We start from the raw sequence: 21,589 nt of genomic DNA, 5'->3' as shown, positions 1-21,589 counted from the left end.
AAAGTTAGATGTGATTTTTTTAAGAGACTCTTTATCAGGTTGAATAAGTTTCCTTCTACTCCCAGTTTGATAAGAATAAAATGTTTCACTTTTCCTTTTTTTAAAAAAACCCCACAAAGTTGGCATTATTATTAATAAGCATTTTAGAGAAATTTATTTAGACCTACATTCATGTTTATCATTTTATTTGATTACCATTCTTCTGGCATCTCAACATGTTCTTCTGGTATTATTTCTTTCTCTCTGAAGTACATCTTTTACTTTAGTATGTTTCTTTAGTATGAGTATGTGGGTGGTAAATCTCATAGGTTTTATTTATCTAAAGATATCTTTCTTTTTCTCTCTTTTAATATAGTATTATTGACTACACAGTTCTAGAGTGAAATTACTTTCTTTGATTACTTTGAAGATATAATAACCCCCCATTATAAGATTTGTGAAGATGAAAAAATTTCAATTGAGTAAAAGGAAAGTGGGCTTATTGTGAAAATTGAAGAAATGAGTCATCTGAGTCTGTCTAACTGATTGGCTAGAAATTCTGTGATCTGTCTCTATAATTAAAATCTTTGCTCATCCTGGTTGTGGTTTAGCACAAGTTGGCATGGCTGTCTGCTTCAAAATAAACATCAGTGGTGCCAATTCTGGATCCTATCTCACTGGCTAGAACTTCTATGTCAGTGGCAGCATTTATAGTAACCTCTGGTTCAGCTGGGGCCCATTTAGTCAGGCCAATCAAAGGAGATTGAGTAGAAAAATACTGGTAATAAAGGACTCCTGCCTCATGTTTCCTGAGACGGTACTTTCTTTTTTCTCACACAGGCTTACCCTTTCCTTCATGACCTGTACCCTGTTCACATCTCTATCCCAGAAGATAAAAGTTTACCCATCAATTTGGGGCTAGGCAAAAGGCAGCCAATCATTAATTGTTAATGATTAAGGATTACTTGATGACTAATTACCAATCATACTTGACCCAAATTCTCTTGTATAATGGGGCTTATTATCCTGGGATCTCAGTTATTATTTTACTGTCTTTTAGCTTCCACTGTTGTGTTTAAAACATCTGCTTTTGGTCTAATTGCTTCCTTATATGCTGTCTTTCTTTTTTTCTCTTTGGCTACCTTAAAGATCTTTGGTATTTTTGATTTTATGATAGATCTAAGAATAGATTTTTAGATTTCTCCTCTTTGTGACGCTGTGTGCTTCTTGAATGTGTGCATTCATGTCTTTCCTAAATTCTGGGAGATTCTAAGCAATTAACCTCTGTGTAATATTTCTTCTCAATTCAAAAAATCTGTCCTTCTTGGAATGTGATTATTTATGTCAGATCTTCTCAGTCTAACTTCTAAATTGTTTAATAGTTCTTTCATATTTCCCATGTTCTTTTTGTTCTCTGTTCATTCTGGATAATTTTCTTAGAGACTTTATGCTTTACAAATTATCTGTGTTTACTCTGCCATTCAACCCATCTACTAAGTATTTTCATTTCAATGAATGTATATTTAATGTCTAAAAGCTTCATTTGATTGTCACATCTGCTTGGTCATTCCTGATAGGCTCTCGTTGCTTGCTCATGATTATGATTCTATGCCTTATTAAAATATTTTCAAAATAGATATTCTGCATTTCACAGCTGATACAATTTTAATGTCTCTTGGGGGTTCTCAATATTTATTATTTCTTCTCATTTCTTACTAATGGTGGATTTATTTCCTCTATGCTTGATGATTTTTGATGGTTAACTCACATTTTCTTGATCTTTATCTAGGAATCTGGTGGCTTAAAGATATTTTTCTCTGAAGAGGATTTGTGTTTGATTCTGCTGGCAGCATAGGATCACTACCAATCTGGAACTACTTTAGCATTTTTAGTTTAGTAGCTTAGAGCAAGGGTTTTAAGTTCAGCTCCTTTATATAACTGTTGACTGAAAAACAGACTTTGTATTCTGAGCACAGTTCTTTTATGGGCATTTTCTTGGATTAGTCCTTTTCTTATTCTCCGTTCTTCCTTCTCTCCCTCCCTTCTTTCCTCCCTTTCACTTTTTTGGCTGCATCCACAGCATATGGGAGTTCCCAGGCCAGGGATCAAATCCAAGCCACAGCTGTAACCTACATTGCAGCTTCAACAACACTGGATCCTTAACCCACTCTACCATAGCAGGAACTCCAGTCCTTTTATTTTTAAGTGCCTCTTTTGTTTATTTGAGGGGCAAAGAGCTGGAGGGGGAGATGTCAGCAGGATACTCAGAAATTTTCTCTGCTCCCTTCAAGTTTTCAATAATGCATATGTACTTGTTTGTTTTGACAGAATCTGGTTGTTTTGCAGTATAGGGGTGACCCAGATGATTTTACCTTTACAACTCTATTGGAGCACAAGTCTCTTTTAGCTCATTTTTTAAAAATAGACTTTATTTTTTAGAACAGAATTAGATTTACAGAAAAATTGAGAACAGAGTACAGAGTTCCCATATATCCTGCACCCAGTTTCCTTTATTATTAACATTTGTTAGAATTAATGAACCATTATTTATACATTATTTTTAACTAAGTCCGTATTTTATTCAGATTTCTTTGTTTTTTTAATGTAATGTCTTCTTCTGTTCTAGGATCTATCCAGGATACCACTTTTTTTTTTTTTTTTTTTTTTTTTTTTTTTTTTTTTTTAATGGCCAAATCTACAGCATATGGAAGTTCCTGGGCTAGAGGTCGAATGAGAGCTACTGCTGCTGGCCTACACCACAGCAACACAGGATCCAAGCCGCATCTGCAACAAACGCTGCAGCTTGTGGCAACACTGGATCCTTCACCCACTGAGTGAAGACAGGGATCAAACCTGTGTCCTCATGGAGACTAGTCAGGTTTTTAACCCACTGACCCACGATGAGAACTCCTGCCTAACCCTTCTTGTTATATCTCCTTAGGCTCCTCTTGGTTGTGACAGTTTCTCAGACTTTCCTTGCTTTGCCTGATCTTGATTGTTTTCAGAAGTACTGATCAGGTATTTTGTAGGCTGCCCCTCTATTGGAATTTTTTTCTTTTACTATAGTAAAATCTACATAACATAAAATTTGCCACTGAAGCTATTTAAAAATATACAGTCTGGTGGCATTAAATATATTTGTAATGTTGTTCAGTGGTCACAATCATCCATTTCCAGAATTTTTTTTTTTTTTGTCTTTTGTCTTTTTAGGGCCACACCCATGGCATATGGATATTCCCAGGCTAGGGGTTGAATTGGAGCTACAGCTGCCAGCCTACACCAGAGCCACAGCAACGCCAGATCCAAGCCACACCTGCACCACAGCTAATGGCAATGCCGGATCTTTAACCCACTGAGCGAGGCCAGGGATTGAATCCAAAACCTCATGATTCCTAGTCTGATTTGTTTCTGCTGTGCCATGACGGGAACTCCCATTTCCAGAACTTTTTGATCATCCCAAATGGAAACTCTATACCCATTAAAAGAATAACACACCAGTCCCCTTCTCCCTATCTCCTGCCTCTATTCTATTTTCTTTTTTCTTTTTTCTTTATTTATTTTTTTTCCACTGTACAGCATGGGGACCAAGTTACACTTACATGTATACATTTTTTTCCCACCCTTTGTTCTCTATTCTATTTTCTGTCTCTGAATTTGTCTATTCTAGGTAACTCTTAATAGAGGAATCATCCAATATTTATTCTTTCATGTCTGGCTTATTTCACTTAGCATGCTTACAAGGTTCATCCATGTCATAGTGTGTGTCCAAATTTCACTGTATGTATATACTACATTTTGTTTTATCCATTTTGCTTGTTAGTCCCAGGAAATTTTTATTGATTCCTTGGGATTTCTCTATAGACACTCATGTGATCTACAAATGAAGATACTTTATTTTTTCATTTCCATTCTGTATACATTTTATTTCCTTTTCTTTGATAAGCTAGTTCAGTTGTGAGAGTAAGTAAGAATGGTGAAAGTGGATGTCTTTGCCTTATTCTGATCTTTGGATGAAAGCATTCAGTTTCTCACTCTTAAGTGTGATGCCATCTGTACATATTTTGTAAATGCTGTTTATTGAGTTTAGAAAGTTCCCCTCTATACTTAGTTTGCTGAGAATTTTTACCATGAAAGTTATTGGATCTTCTGAAAAGCTTTTGCTCAGTTTATATGGTCCTGTGATTTTTCTTCTTTATCCTCTTTAGGTACTGAATTACACTGTTTCATTTTAGAATGTTGAACTATCCTTTTGACCTAAAATATACCCCACTTGTCTGTGTTGTAAAATTCTTTTTGTTCATTATTGGATTCAATTTGCTAATATTTGTTAAAGAATTTTATATCTGTGTTCACGAGAGATGTCAGTTCATAGTTTTTTCTCGTTATGTTTTTAACTGCATTTGGTATTAGGGTAATGCTGGCCTTGGAATGAGTCAGGAAGTGTTCCCTTTATTTCTACTTTTTTAGAAGAGATTGTGGTGATCTGGTATCATTTCATTTTTTAATTCATCTGTGAAACCATCTGGGCCTGGTGCTTTCTTTCTTGGAGCATGATTGACTCAGTCCTTGACCACTCAGATTATCTCTTTCTCCTTGTATGAATTTTGGTAATTTGTATCTTTCAAGGAATTAGTTTATTTCATCTAATTTATCAATTTTCTGGGCAAGCAGTTGTTGATAGTATTCCTTTACTTTCCTTTTAATGTTCACATGACCATTAACAATGATCCTTATTCCGTTTCTGACAATGGTATTGTATTGTTTACTTTAACAGTTTTCTGTATATTATGTTTCGACATCTTAAACAACCTTTCTGGTTTGGCAGAGACTCCTTGGCCTTGCCAATTCTCAGAGATAGTAAAGGGCTCAGCCAAGAGTGTACCTTAAATATGCCAACTGACCAATGCAGAGTCATTCTGGTCCTCTCTCTTGCCTGTACAACTCAAGAGACAATATTCCGTTGTTTTAATCATCCCAGGGCCAGATAATAGGCAACCAGGAATAGTCTCTAAAGCTTAAAGCCTGCTGAAATTATTCAAACCAGCCAACCCTAAACTGTTTACCCTGCCTTTCCTTTTCTGCAGGCTAGCCTAGGTCTTCCCTTCACTCTTGTTTTCTGCCTCCTAATCACCTTGAGGCTTTCCCATGTAGCTCTGCATGGCATTTCTAGGACCTATGAGCATAATAGACTGTTTTCCTGCACCTCTTCTCTGTTGTCTTTTGTGGTTACTTCTCACTGACCTGACTGACTGTCACATTAAAGAACACAGAACAGGTAATTTTGTGTCTTCTCTCCCTCTCTCCCTCTCTCTCTCTTTTTTTTTTTTTTTTTTTTTTTTTTGGTTATCATGACTAGAGGCTTATTGAGTTTATTGAATCTTTCAAAGCACTAGATTTTGGTTTCTGTGATTTTTCTCTGTTGTTTTCCTATTTTCAATTCCATTGATTTCTATTTTAATTGTTTGTTTATTATTTGTTTAATATTATTATTGTTTTCTCTTTTTTAAAGTTTTATTGGGGAGTTCCCGTCGTGGCTCAGTGGTTAACGAATTCAACTAGGAACCATGAGGTTGCGGGTTCGATCCCTGGCCTTGCTCAGTGGGTTAAGGATCCCACATTGCCACAAGCTGTAGTGTAGGTTGCAGACACGGTTCGAATCCTGCGTTGCTGTGGCTCTGGTGTAGGCCGCGGCTACAGCTCCGACTAGACCCCTAGCCTGGGAACCTCCATGTGCTTCAGGTGTGGCCTGGAAGTGGCAAAAAGAAAAAAAAGAGAAGTTTTATTGAAGTATAGTTGATTTATAATGCGGTAATTTCTTCTGTACAACAAAGTGATTCAGTTACATATATACACACATCCATTCTTTTTCAGATTTTTTTCCATATAGGTTATCACAGAATATTGGGTAGAGTTCTCTGTTTTGCTCTCTTTAAGCTTAAATTGCTCTTCTGTCTCATTGCTTAAGGTGAAATCTGAGATTGCTGATTGTAGATTTTTTTTTTTTTTTTAGGGCCTCACCTGTAGCCTATGGAAGTTCCTGGGCTAGGGTCCAGTTGGAGTTGGAGCTGCAGCTGCCAGCCTTCACTACAGCCACAGCAACACCAGATTCTTAATCCAGTGAGTAAGGCCAGGAATCAAATCCAAATCCTCATGGACACTAGTTGGTTTTATTACCGCTGAGCCACAACAGGAACTCTTTTTTTTCTAATATATACTTACAATGCTAAGCATTCTATCTAAGCACTACTTTCATTGTATCCCATAAGTTTTGGTAAATTGTATTTTCATTTTCATTAAATTCAAAATAATTTTAAGTTTCTCTTTAGACTTCATTGACCCATGTATTTTTTTTTTGTCCTTAGGGAACTAAATTTAATCTGAAACTTTATGAAAATTGTTATTGAAGTACAGTTGATTTACAGTGTTAATTTCTGCTGTACAGCAAACTGACCCAGTTACATATATACACCTTCTTTTTCATATTCTTTTCCATTATGGTTTGTCACAGGACATTGAATATAGTTCCCTATATATAGTAGAATCTTGTTTATCCATCCTATATAATTGTTTGCCTCTGCTAATCCCAGACCCAGGTATTATTTTAAAGTGTGTGTTTAATCTCCAAATATTTTGGGATTTTCCACTATTTTTCTGATTTATTTCTAGTTTAATTCCATCATGGCCTCAGAAGATAGTTTTTATAATTTCTGTTACAGGTTGAATTTTGTCTCTCCCTGCCCCCAAAGATATGTTGAAGTCCTAACTCATCACACACACACATCCCTCCCCTTAACCTGTGTTTTCTTCATTTTTGTTTGTTTGTTTTAGCCATGCCCACAGCATGCAAAAGTTTGAGGGCTGAGCCACAGCAGTGACAATGCTGAATCCTTAATCGCTACACCACCACCAGGCAACCTCTCCTTAACTTGTGAAGATGACCTTTTTGGAAATGGGGTCTTACAGATATAATCAAGTTAGGATGAGGTCCTTAGGGTGAGTCCTAATCAAAAATGACTAGAGGTTTTTTTTATTTTTTTATTTTTTTCTTTTCTTTTTAGGGCCACACCTGCAACATATGGAAGTTCCTGGGCTAGGGGTCCAATTAAAGCCACAGATACCACAGCCACAGCAATGCCAGATCCGAGCTGTGTCTGTGACATACATCACAAATTGCGGCAACGCTGTGTCCTTAACCCACTGAGTGAAGCCAAGGATTGAACCATATCCTCAAAGACATTATGTCAGGTTCAGTCCACAACAGAAACTGCTATTTGGGGCAATTATATCCTTACTGATTTTCCACTTGCTTGAACTATCAATGACTGAAAAAGAAGTATTGACATCTTAAAATGTATTTGTGGATTTATCTATCTCTCTTTGCACTCCTATTAGTTGTTTCTAAATGCATTTTGATACTCAACTGTGGCTCATACACGTTAAGGATTGTATCTCCTTGGAAAATTGACCTCTTTATCATTATGTAATGCTCCTCTTTAACCCTGATAGTTTTCCTGATTTTAAAGTCAGCTCTGTCTGAAATTAATATAGCTACTCTGGGGTTTTTTTTTTTTTTTTATTAGTTTTAGTATGGCATACTTTTTTCATCATTTGACTTTTTTTTTTTTTTTTTTTTGGTCTTTTTAGGGCCACACCCACAGCATCTAGAGGTTCCCAGGCTAAGGGTTGAATTGGAGCTGCAGCTGCCAGCCTATGCCACAGCCACAGCAACGCAGGATCCAAGCCGCGTCTGTGACCTACACCACAACTCACGGCAAAGCCGGATCCTTAATCCACTGAGCAAGGTCAGGGATCAAACCTGCATCCTCATGGATGCTAGTCAGATTCGTTTCTGCTGTGCCAGGATGGGAACTCCTGACGTTTTAATAATTTATTTATTTTTATGTTTTAATGTGATTGATGTATTTCACATACCCACCATTCACCCATATAAAGTGTATTATTAATTGGCTTTTAATATATTTACAGAATTGTGCAACCATAATCACAATTTTAGAATATTTTCATTACACACCTCCCTGCAAAAAAAAAAAAAAAAAAAAAAAAAAAAAAGGCTTAGAACCTCTTGTAAATCCTCCATCATCTGTCAGAGCTAGGCAGTCACTAAACTACTTTCTGTCTCTATAGATTTTCCTATTCCTGATATTTCATATAATACGTGGTCATATTAAAACGGAATGATATAATATGTGGTCTTTGAATTGCTTCTTCTACATAGCATGTTTTCAAGTTTCATCCATCTTATACTATGCATCACTACTTCATTCCTTTCTGCTGAATAATATTCCACTGTATGAATATACCACTTTTTCTTTACCTATTAATTAGTTTATTTTCAATTGAGTCATTTTCGTTTTTTGTCTTTTCTGAAAAGTGCTGCTATAAACATTTGCATACAACTTTTTGTGAGAGTATGTTTTTATTTCTCCTGAGTATATAGCTAGGAGTAGATTGCTGGATGATGTGGTAACTTTATGTGCAAACTTTTGAGAAAATGCCAGACTGTTTTCCAAAGTGGCTGCACAATTTTATATGTCACCAACAGTGTTTAAAGGCTTGAATTTCTTCACATCTTTGCCAACACTTGTTTTGTTCATCTTTTTGATTATAGATATCCTAGCTGGTGTGAAGTTCTATCTTGCTGAGGTTTTGATTTGGACTTCCCTGAACAATTTTTCATGTGATTTTTGGTTATATGTGTATCTTCTTTGGAGGAATGCTTTTTATGATCCTTACCCATTAAAAAAAAAAAAAAGCTCTTTATATATTCTAGGCACAGGCCTCTTATCAAATAAAAGATTTGAAAAAATTTCATCCCTTTTTATGGTTTGTCTTTTCGATTTTTTTTTTCTTTTTTTTTTTAGGGCCACTCAGGCAGCATGTGGAAGTTCCCAGCTAGGGGCTGAATCAGAGCTGCAGCTGCCAGCCTATACCACAGCCACAGCAATTAGGAATCTGAGCTGCATCTGCGACCTACACCACAGTTCACAGCAAAGCCAGATCCTTAACCCACTGAGCAAGGCCAGGGATAGAACCCTCATCCTCATGGATAGTAGTTGGGTTTGTTACTGCTGAACCACAACAGGAACTCCCTGTCTTTTCATTTTATTTATGGTATTTTAAAATCAGATATTTTTAATTTTGGTGTTTTCTATCTTATTGATGGTTCTCTTGTTGCTTGTGTTTTTGGTGACATTTCTAAGCAGTCATCACCTAATTTAAGGTGATGAATATTTATGCTTATGTTTTCTTCAAAAACTTTATAGTTATGGCTCTTGAAGTTAGGTCTTTTTTTCCATTCTGAATACATTTGTGTACATGGTTTGATATAAAGGTACAACTTCATTCCTTTTTTTTTTTTTTTTTTCTTTTTAGGGCCGCACCCACAGCATATGGAGGTTCCCAGGCTAGGGGTCCAATTGGAGCTACAGCTGCCGGCCTACACCACAAACGCAGCAATGCGGGATCTGAGCTGTGTTTGCAACCTACACCACAGCTCACAGAAATGCCAAATTCTTAACTCACTGAGTGAAGCCAGGGATGGAACCCTCAACCTCATGGTTCCTAGTCGGATTCATTTTCCCTGTGCCGCAATGGGAACTCCCAACCTCATTCTTTTACATGTGGACATGCACTTATCCCAGTAGGATTGGTTGAAAAGACTGTTCTTTCCCCATTGCACGGTATTAGCACTTTCGCTGAAAGTCGTTTCACCCTAAATGTGAAGGTTTATTTCTAGATTCCCAAGTTTATTACCAAAAAAAAAAAAAACAAAAAAAGGAATTTTTGACTGCTTATTGTCTTATCCTAAGCACAAATTCTCTTACTCCTTGTAGTAACTCTGTGAGACAGCACTATTCTTATTCCCATTTTACAGACGAGGTAGCTGACATAGTGAGTTGTCCAAGCTAGAATGTGGCCAACCCAGAGAGGAACTTGGACAACTGACCTGAGAGCCTGAGATTTTACCCATGCCATAAATAAATGTGAGAAGTCAAAATTTGGAATTCCAATAAGTGGTTCATTTTAAACAAAACAATTGGACGTCAGATTGGCCACTAAATTTGGAAAACCACAACAGACTAGGAGCTTTACCAGCTTCCTTCGTACTGAGTATTAGCAATGGACCGTCCTCTGTGGTTGAACCCCTCCTTCCCCGCCCCCATCGCCAACTTAATTTCTAAATTAACTGCATTCGGCTGTGCAGGCGTTGTTACTGCTTACAGCCAAGGCGCGGATACACCGCAGCGCCCACTCCCCAGTCCTCAGCCCCGCCCCAGCCGAGAGTAGGGGCGTGGACAAAATCGTGCCCAGGGCTCGAGGCTGCCCCGTTAGTGGTAATTCTCGCGGGAAGATGAGTCGTTGCCTCGGTAACGGCGCCGCAGTGGCGAAACATGGCGGGACCAAGTCTTAGCCTCAGGGTCAGTTCGACTCGACACTTCTGGTTAACCGCTAGGTTTCGAAGACGCCGAAAATCTTTTAACTTTGGGCCTGAAAGTGTCTGTCTTTTTAACAGAGACGGGGCGTTTCAGGGACTCCGCTCCCGCCACGGGTTCAGCATTCTGCCACACCTCGACGGGACTTCCTCGCCAAGGAGGAAGAATATAAGTAAGAAATTTGGTAGTTCGGCGAGAAAATTTCCTTTTCTTTCACTTAAATGAGGATCCTTACAAGTACTTTTCCTGGTGACTGGATTTTTGAGATCACTCACTGCCCAGCATTTTCTTTTCACCATGTCGTTCGCTCGCTTGCCTTTCTTTATCTTTTCTCTTTAACTAGAGCTGCGTCCTAGTAGCTGTTGGGAGTGAAAATTTAACCCTAGTAACTACGTGCGAAAGCAAGGTGATATGCTAGAAGTGGTTTGGATAGCAGGAATTGCCACAAATAGTTCAGGTTTTAGTTATGGAATTCCACTTAATATCAAGTTCCTAGAGTTTACGTATGTAAATATCTTTTAAGTTTGGTTGCTCACTGGAAGCGTGTTTCTCAGGGTATTTAGAATTACTTTTCTCATCCACAATTGGTGGAGTTGGGAGGAGGACTTCCTTTCCTTATCTGTGCTCAGTGTAATTACAACTATCCTGACAACACGGCCTTTCACTCCCGGACCACTCCACTCTTCATACCCCCATTTTCACAAAGGTGCCAGAGTAATCTTTAATTTGATTTTGTCACTCCCTTACCTAAAACCTTGCAGTGCTTTCCGGTTGCACTTCAAAAGCTCTGTCACACTTGGCTCCTGGCTCCTATTTGATCTTGCCGGCTCTTCTTTTTGCCTACCAGAGTGGCCTGCCTTGACTCTGCTAAGTAGGCTCCTCTTTATTCTTTTCTTTTTTTATTGTCTGATTAACTTTTCTTTACAATTAGCATAACTTCTTATGGTAGATTCATGTTACTTTTTGTTGGTTTCCTCTGCTGGACTGTGACTTCCACATGTTCACAGGCCATGTGTTTTATTTGCCATCGTATATATCCTTACAAAAAATTATATGTTAACAATTTACTTTCTTTAAAGTAATTTAAAATTTTGGAGAACATTCTGGCAGTTCCTCATATGGGTTAAACATGAAGATACCATATGATCTCTGCTTAAAATTAAAGCATATTTAAAGTTAAAACTGAAGTGTACTTACTGTCTTTTGATAAACTAGACAAATGCCAACTTGGCATAGCATGTGGAAACATAATCATCTTCCCCTGTTTGATGAAATGGGCATATTATTATGATAAAAGGGTGTTGTCCATATATAGTTGTGAATCACCTGTGTTCAGCCCAAATCAGTTATTTTCATTATCATAGCATTTAATTACGTGTTGATTAGGTTAATTCATTTGGTTATTTGAGGGTGTATTTTGCTCTTGGTCCTCCTAAGTCATTAGGGATATGGTCTTGCTTGAAGTCAGACATGGATAGAAACTATTTTAGCAAAAATTGTTTTATGGTAAAGACTCCCAGCTGTTACTTGTTCTCTGAGATGTGCAAATTTGAAGCTTTTGAACAGACCAGCTCCCCAGTACTGCTCGAAGTTGTGGATAAGAGTGAACTGTGCATAAGAGTGAACTGTGTCTATTCTTACAGGCAAGAATATGAGTTCACAGCAGAGTATTTTGCCACATGTTATCTTGGTGTTAAGCATATGGGGATATTGTTTCAATCATCTGAACACAGCACTTCCCAGGGATCCCAATCCAGAATCTTCGACAATCAGCTTCTGTCAAATAGTTGGAGGAAATAATTACTTATATGAAGTAATAAACCAAGGAATATGCTGATAACTCGTCAACAGATTTTTCCCAAGCCTTATGCCTATATCATAAAACCAGAGAGCTAAGTAATATGTGGCATCTGTTTTAATTGATGTTGATAATTGGAAGGGCAAGCCTTCCCAAGACTTCTTGCCCATAAATACCAATTACATTGGCTTTATAGGTGAATTTCCAGAGAAATGGCATTTTTATGCTATTTAATTTGCCCTTCCACGAATATATCTCTGTTTACATGGAGGTGTTTTGGTATCCTTTAATAATACTGTATCATATTACTACGTAAAAGTCTTGCATGTAGTATTTTTTTCATGGTACCTTATAGATTTTGTTGCTATAATGAATGACTTTTTTCTCACTACATATTTAATTGTTTAGATGTATAGAAACATTACAGATTTTTGTATGTTGATCCTACACCTTTATTTATATAGGTATAGATTGTCAGCTTTTCTCAACTCTTTTATTCATTCAGTAGAGTCCCTGGGTTTTGATAGAGACAGACCATATGCAGATTATGGTAGATTTGTCCCTTTACAATTTGTTCTGCATCTTTTTTCTTGATCTGGCTAGACCCTCTAGAGCAGTATGGAATAGAAAAAATGATGGTGCACATGTTTATCTTGGCTGTGATTTTCAGGAGTCCACTTTAAAAAATTTATCACCAAATTTGAAGTTTGCTGTAGAGTTTTGGTAGATTTTTAAAAATCAGGCTTGAAGACACGGTTTCCCTTTTCTGTTGTTGTTGACATGCCCTGTTATACCTTAATTTGTATTTGAATGTTAATTCTTAACTAAACTTTTTTCACCCAAATTAATTTGTGTGATAAAATATTTCACCCCCTTGTTTATTGTTTTAACATACTGAACTACACAGGCAGATTTCTTGTTTTCTTTTAAAGTTCCTTGGATTTGATGGCTTTAATTTTTTGTAGGTTGTTTTGCATTTATGAACAAAAGTGAAATTGGTCTTATGCTTTTTTCTAATTCTTTGTCTTTCTGATTTTGATAATTGGTATTGTCTTAGCCACATAAAAGAAGCTGAATAATTTTCCTTTTTTGTTTTATTCTGTTCTTAGAAGCTTCTTATTATCAGAGATCGTCTGCCCTTTGATTGTGAAACTGAGTCTGGCGTGGGTTTTTTTTTTTTTTTTTTTGCCCGTCAATTCAGTTTCTTTAATAAATATTACTTCCAGAATAAATTTTGGTTATTTGCTAGTTATCTGAAAAAGTGTCTACTTCCTGTTTGTTTTAAAATGTAGTACCATGCATTTATTCTAATTATCCTCTTATTTTTTATGGTGTATCTGTAACTTTATACATACCTTCTTTTTGGGATCTATTTTATCAGTCTTGCTGATAAGTGTATATATTTTATTGGCCTTTTCAGAGAAATAGCTTTTGGTTTTATTGATAATCTATGTGATTAAATTTTTTCATTTGTCATTATTTCTATCTCTTTTTATCGTGGATTTCTTTTTTCTTGTTTTTAGTTTCTTTTTTAGTTTTTATTTTTTAACATGTACATTTAATTTCTGTGTATTTCTCTCCAACCATAGCTTGTTTGCATTTCAGGATCTGTTTCGATATATATTTCTTGTATGGTTAGTTTTAAATATTTTATGATTTTCAGTTATTATTTTAGGAGTGTATTTTTGTAGTTCCCAAGCATGTGTTTATTTGCTTATTTTTGTTATTTTAAAATTTATTTTTAATTGAACTGTGGTCAGGGAACGTATAGAATATTGATTTTCAAAACTGTGTTGAAATTTCGTTGTGACCAGGTATATGTTGTTTTTGTAAATATTCTGTGTACTCTTTGATAGAAAGTGTATTTACTATTTGTTAACTAATATCTTAGATCAGGCTAATTAATTTTGCTGTCTATAACATCAGTATCCTCACCATTTCTTTTTCTAGAAGCTGTATTAGTGTCTATTAGAGAAGTATTAAAATCAACAATAGTTATAATTTTGGAGTTCCCTGATGGCACAGCAGGTTAACGATCTGGCATTGCCACTGTTGTGGTCGTGGCTGTGGCTTGGGTTCAGTCCCTGGCTTGGGAACTTCCACATGCCACGAAAGAGGCCAAAAAGGAAAAATAAAAGCATTCTAAGTTAATACACCTGAATTTAATTATTAAAGAGAGAAAGCAAAATCCTTCGTAAAGAAAACAGTCTAATTAAGGACCATATAAGAAATGCTATAATAGGTGTGAGGTGGGGGAACCCACAAAAATCAATAGATATCCAAAGGTCATTTTAATGTTCTATATTAATAAAGTCCATGGGGGAAAAACACCCATTAAAAAAAAACTATAGTTACAAGTTTTAAATTTTTCCTTTAATAATTTGGGGTCATATTGTTTGATTTATTTTAATCCTCTTGATGAATAATCCCTTTCATTATTATGTAGTGGTGTTACATCTTTTTTTCATTCATTTATTTTCAAACCTTTTATGTAGTTTATCGTTATTAATATTTCTTTTATATTCTCTAGTAATTTGTGCCTTCTATCAAGTGAATTTATTTATATTATTTTGTTTACTAATTAATTAATTACTAAGTTAAATAATACTTTTTCCCCTTTGCTTTGAATACTCCTTCCTGTTATTTCCATATTTTGTACTAATTTGGATTTATCATCATGTTTCCTCATTTCTTTGACAATTGATTCTATTTTCTAGGTTGTTTCCTCTTTTCTGAAGCATAGACCATTCATTACTTCTCTCTGTGAAAATCTGAGTCATAAATTCTCCAGTCTTGGCGTTCCCGTCGTGGCGCAGTGGTTAACGAATCCGACTAGGAACCATGAGGTTGTGGGTTCTGTCCCTGCCCTTGCTCAGTGGGTTAAGGATCCGGCGTTGCCGTGAGCTGTGGTGTAGCTTGCAGACGCGGCTCGGATCCCGCATTGCTGTGGCTCTGGTGTAGACTGGCAGCCACAGCTCTGATTCGACCCCTAGCCTGGGAACCTCCATATGCCGTGAGAACGGCCCACGAAATAGCAAAAAGACAAAAAAAAAAAAAAAAAAAAAAAAAAAAAAAAAAAAAAAATTTCTCCAGTCTTACCTGAAAATTTTCTTACTTGTCACTTATTCCTCAAAGATACTTTAGTTGAATATAGAACTGCAGATGGCTAGTTTCTTCCTGCCTGGTGGTCCATTAAAGATACTACTTCAGAGTTCCCATCATGGTGCAATGGAAACTAATCCGACTAGGAACCATGATGTTGCAGGTTTGATCCCTGGCCTCACTCAGTGGTCTGAGGATCTGGCGTTGCTGTGAGCTGTGGTGTAGGTTGCAGACGTGGCTCATATCTGACCTTGCTATGGCTGTGGCCTAGGCTGGCAGCTGTAGCTCCGATTCAACTCCTAGCCTGGGAACCTCCATATGCTGTGGATGCAGCCCTAAAAAGACAAAGAGACCAAAAAAAAAAAAAAAAAAACCATTTCATTGTCCATTGGAATCTAGGGATAGGAATGAGCTATCTACTGTCAGCTTTTAAGATAGTCATGCTGGTAAACTATTTTTCTCTCTTCTTTTAAAATATTTGCTTTGAAATTTAAAGACTTCCCCATATCTTTGAAGTTCTGCAGTTTCACTATGATGTGTACAGGTATGGATTTGTTTTCTTAATTCTGCTTGAGATCTGTATCTTTATTCATTTCTGGAAAATTGTCAGCATTATCTCTCTTTTTTTTAAAAAAAGTATTGTCTTTTGCTATATTCTTTTTTTTTTAATTATGTTTATTTTTATTAGGGGATAGTTGATTTACAGTGTTGAGTCCATTTCTGCTGTGCAGCATAGTGACCCAGTCATACATAGATTTACATTCTTTTTCTCATAAAATCTTCCATCATGGTCTATCCCAAGAGACTGGATATAGTTCCCTGTGCTGTACAGTAGGACCTCACTGCTTATCCATTCTATTTTTTTTTTCCCACTGTACAGCAAGGGGATCAAGTTATCCTTACATGTATACATTACAATTACACTTTTTTTCCCCACCCTTTGTTCTGTTGCAACATGAGTTTCTAGACAAAATTCTCAATGCTATTCAGCAGGATCTCCTTGTACATCTATTCTAAGTTGTGTCTGATAAGCCCAAGCTCCCGATCCCTCCCACTCCCTCCCCCTCCCCCTCCCATCAGGCAGCCACAAGACTTTTCTCCAAGTCCATGATTTTCTTTTCTGAGGAGATGTTCATTTGTGCTGGATATTAGATTCCAGTTATAAGTGATATCATATGGTATTTGTCTTTGTCTTTCTGGCTCATTTCACTCAATATGAGATTCTCTAGTTCCATCCATGTTGCTGCAAATGGCATTATGTCATTCTTTTTTATGGCTGAGTAGTATTCCATTGTATATATATATCACATCATCCGAATCCAATCCTCTGTCGATGGACATTTGGGTTGTTTCCATGTCCTGGCTCTTGTGAATAGTGCTGCAATGAACATGCGGGTGCATGTGTCTGCTATATTCTTTAAGTTTCAAATATTTCTCATTTTTTTTAAATTGGGGTATATTTGATTTATGATATTAGTTTCAGGTGTACAACATAGGGATTCAAAATTTTTATAGATTATACTCCACAAAAAGTTATTATAAAATATTGGCTATATTTCCTGTATTGTACAATATATGCTTGTAGCTTATTTTATACATAGTAGTTTTTATCTTTTAATCACCCTATTCCTATATTGCCCCTCTCCTTTCCCTCTCCCCATTGGTAACCACTATTTTATTCTTTATTTGAGTAGATCTGTTTCTCTTTGGTTACATCATTCATTTGCTTTGTTTTTTAGATTTCACACGTAAATGATAATACACAGTATTTGTCTTTTTCTTATTTCAGTAAACATAATACCCTTCAGATCCGTTCGTATTGTTATAAATTGCAAATGTTCATTCTTTTTAATGGCTGAATAATATTCTGTTGTATGTATATACCAAATCTTTATGTGTTCATCTGTTGATGGCTGTTTAGGTAGCTTACATATCTTGGCTGTTGTAAATACTGCTGTGAACATTGGGGTACATAGATCTTTTCAAAGTAGTATTTTCATTTCCTTTGGATATATATACCCAGGAGTGGATCACAGGGTCGTATGGAGGTTATATTTTTAATTATTTTAGAAACTGCCATGCTGTTTTCCACAATGATTGCTCCAATTTGCTCCAATTTCCATTCTCATAAACAGTGGAGAAGGTTTCCCTTTTATGCACATCTTTGCCAACATTTGTTATTTGTGGTCTTTTTCATGATAGCCATTCTGACATGTGTGAGGTAGTATCTTATTGTAGTTTTGCTTTGCATTTCTGTGATGATTAGCAATGTTCAGCATCTTTTCATGTGCCTGGTGGCCATCTGTGTGTCTTCTTTGGAAAAATTTTTATTCAAGTTGTCTGCCTATTTTTTAACCAGGTTTTGTTTTTGTTTTTATTTTGATATTGAGTAGTATAAGCTGTTTATATATTTTGGATATGACCTTGTTGGTCATATCATTTGCAAATATTTTTTCCCATTCAGTAGACAGTCTTTTTGTTTTGTTGGTGATTTCCTTTCCTTTGCAAAAACTTTTAATTTTAATTAGGTCCTATTTGTTTATTTTTGTTTTTGTTTCTTTTGCCTTAGAAGACAGATTCAAAAAAAAAATACTGCTGTGATTTTTGTCAGAGTGTTCTGCCTCCATGTTATTCAGAGTTTTATGGTTTATGGTCTTACATTTAAGTCTTTAATCCATTTTGAGTTTATTTTTGTATATGGTATGAGAAAATGTTCTAATTTCTTTTACATGTAGCAGCAGTCTTCCCAGCCACAGTTATTGAAGACACTCTCTTTTCCTCATTGAATATTTTTTCCTTCTTTATCATGGATTAATTGCCCATATAAGTGTCAGTTGATTTCCAGGCTGTCTGTTCTATCCCATTCATCTATTTGTCTGTTTTTGTACTGTTTTGACTCCTGTAGCTTTGTAGAATTATGATATACAGATCAATCTAAGAAGAATATATAACAATTGTAAATATATTGCACCCAGCAGAGGAGCACCTAAATAAATAATGTATATAACAATATACATAAAGGACAATAACACAATAACAGTAGGAGACTTTAACACCCCAGTTACATCAGTGGACAGATCGTCCAGACAGAAAATCAATGATGAAACACTGGCTTTACATGACACAGTAGACCAAATGTACTCATTTTTTATATATATTCTATTCAAAACAGAATAAACATGCTTTTCAGTTGCACATGGAACCTTGTCCAGGATCGATCACATGTGAGGCCACAAAGCAAGACTCAGTAAATTTAAGAAAATTGAAATTATATCAAGCATCTTTTCCAACTATGACACTGTGAGACTAGAAATCAACTACATACAGGGATGAAAATGCAAAAAACTCAAACCCATGGAGGCTAAACAATACACTACTAAACAATCAGCGGATCACTGAATAAATCAAAGAAGATATTAAAAAAAAATTTCCTGGGGACGAATGGAAATGAAAACACAGCAAACCAAAATCTCTTGGATGCATCAAAAGCAGTTCTAAAAAGGGAAGTTTATAGCCATATGAGCCTGCCTGAGGAAGCAAGAAAAATCTCAAATGAGCAACCTAATTTATACCTCAAGAAACTAGAAAAAAGAGGAACAAACAAATCCCATAGCTAGTAGAAGGAAAGAAATAAGAGAATTTAGAGAAGAAATAGAGACTTAAAAAAAAAACAGTGTCAGAGATTAGTGAAACTAAGAGCTAGTTTTTTGAAAAGATAAACAAAATTGATAAACCTTTAGCTAGATTCATCAAGAAAAACAGACGGCCCAAATCAGTAAAATCAGAAATGAAAAAGAAGTTACAACTGACACCACCAAAATACAAAGGATCATAAGAGATGACTATAACTAACTATATGCCAATAAAATGGAAAACCTGGAAGAAATGGACAAATTCCTAGAAAGGTCCAATCTACTATGACTGAATCAGGAATAAATAGAAAATATGACCAAGTACTAGTAATGAGATTGAATCAGTAATAAAACAGCTCCCAAACAATAAAAGTCCAGGACCAAATGTCTTCACAGATGAATTCTATCAGACATTTAGAGGAGTTAACACTTATCCTTCTCAAGCTATTCAAAGAATTGCAGAGGAAGGAACACTTCTGAACTCATTGTATAAGGCCAGCATCGCCTTGATACCAAAACCATACAAGGTATTACAGAAAAGACAATTACAGACCAATATCACTGATGAACATAAATGCAAAAATCCTCAACAGAACATTAACAAACCCAAACCATAATACATTAAAAGGATCATACACCATGATCAAGTGAGAATTAACCTGGTATGCAAGAATGGTTCACTGTCTGCAAATCAATCCATGTGATACACCACATTAACAAAAGAGGAAAGAGATCATATGATCATCTCAATAGATGCAAGAAAAATCTTTTGACAAAATTCAACATGCATTTATGATAAAAACTCTCTACCAAGTGGGTAATAGAGGGAACATACTTCAACATAATAAAAGCCATAGATGAGAAGCCCACAGCTAACATCATACTCAGTAGTGAAAATCTAAAAGCTTTTTCTCTAAGATCAGGAACAAGACACAGATGTTCACTCAGTAATTTCGTTCAACATAGTATTGGAAGTCCTAGCCATGGCAATCAGACAACATTAAAAAGATGAAATAAAAGGAATCCAAATTGAAAGGAAAGAGTAAAACTGTTACTGTTTGGTGATGACATGATACTATGCATAGAAAATCCTAATGACACCACCAAAAAGCTAGTACGGCTCATCAATGAATTCAGGAAAGTTGCAGGATACAAAATTAATATATAGAAATCTGTTGCATCTCTATACACTAACAACAGTCTATCAGAAATAGAAATTAAGGAAAGAATGCCATTTATGATTGGATCAGAAAGAATAAAATACCTAGTAATAAACCTTCCTAATGAGGTGAAAGACCTGTACTCAGAAAACTATCGCCTGATGAAAGAAATTCAAGATGACACCAAGAGATGGAAAGGTATACTCTATTCATGGATTAGTAGATTTAACGTTAAAATGACCATACTACCCAAGGCAAGACAAATTCATTGCAATCCATGTGAAAATACCAATGGAATTTTTTACAGAACTAGAGTAAATAGTTTTAAAATTTGTATGAATACACAGAAGACCCTGAAAAACAGTTCTGAGAAAGAACAGAGCTGGACATAGCACGCTCCCCAGCTTCAGACTATGCTCAATGAATCTCTTCAAATTTTGACATTTCCTCCTGTGGGGTTTCCTTCTGCAATGTCTATTAGATAGGCATAAATCTCTTTGTCATATAGCCTGTCTTTAGTGGATGTTAACCTCTCTTTTGCATCTTTATCTTTTTTTTTTCTCTGTACCTCTTTGCTGGTGATTTCCTCTATCTACCTTCTAATTCATTGATTCCCTCTTCAGTACATTCTATTGTTCAGCTTATCTATTGCATTTGGGTTTTTAAATACATTAACTATGTTTTCATTTATGTGATTTCTCTTTGGTTCTTTTCCAAATTCACTGTTTTTTGGGTTTTTTTGTTTGTTTTTTGAATATGTGTTCACAATGGCTGGTTCTTGCTTAATGGTTTCTTTTTTTTTTTTTTAAAGTGCTTTAAGATTCTTTCTTAGATTGTTTTATGATCTCCAGTTCTTACGATGCAAATTTTGTTTCATCTGCTGATTGTCCCCTGTGAGGACTTGTTTCTTAATGCAATTTATTACTTCATGAAATCATCTTTAGCAGGATTTGCTTTCTGAGAGAATTGCATGTGTTATAGATGAGTAAATGTCCCTAATGGTGGTTTTGCATTTAACTTTGTTAGCTTATCAGAGTTTTCACTGGTTCAAAGCCAACTTTCTATATTAAAGTTTTGGCATGGTGTCCCTGTACCATCTGGGTAAGATGAACTTGGACTACAATCCTGTGTGCTCTAATTACTCACAAGAGAATCTTTTCCACACTTGGCTCTAGTTTCATTTCTGTTCACCTAAGGTTATGGGTAGTGTTTTTGTAGTCTGTGGTTCACAGGTGTAGCCCTTCATGACTCTCTCATGTGCATCAATTTCTAGCTGTTAAGCCGTTTTGGCTCCTGTTCCTGTTTACTGCTCTCATTTTGAGTTGCTGCTTTATTTTTAGTACTGGGGTATTTTCCTTGCCCAAGTTTGAGTTTAGCAGTATTGGCTTTGTTACATTTTATCCAGGATTTTCATAGGTTTGCAGCAGAAGAATAATGGCCTTCCTAGTTATCTTTATTGATCAG

At 35.9% G+C, this 21,589-nt stretch overlaps 1 protein-coding gene and 1 pseudogene across 3 annotated transcripts in view; one reads left to right on the top strand and one right to left on the bottom strand.

Annotated features, from left to right (window-relative positions):
- LOC110259499 overlaps positions 1-10,393 on the bottom strand; it is a 55,226-nt pseudogene extending 44,833 nt beyond the window's left edge.
- TEX9 (testis expressed 9) overlaps positions 10,296-21,589 on the top strand; it is an 81,233-nt gene continuing 69,939 nt past the window's right edge. For 2 of the 3 annotated variants that reach the window (XM_013992952.2, XM_013992953.2), the window contains exons 1-2: positions 10,296-10,418; positions 10,514-10,605. In XM_013992952.2, coding sequence (XP_013848406.1) covers positions 10,392-10,418; positions 10,514-10,605 — 119 coding nt within the window. In that variant the 5' untranslated portion in view covers positions 10,296-10,391. 3 annotated transcript variants of the gene reach the window in all.

Source organism: Sus scrofa, chromosome 1, assembly GCF_000003025.6.
Source record: "Sus scrofa isolate TJ Tabasco breed Duroc chromosome 1, Sscrofa11.1, whole genome shotgun sequence".
Classification (NCBI taxonomy): Eukaryota; Metazoa; Chordata; class Mammalia; order Artiodactyla; family Suidae; genus Sus; species Sus scrofa.
Note: the sequence above shows the minus strand (reverse complement) of the source record. Positions and strands in the feature narration are given on the sequence as shown.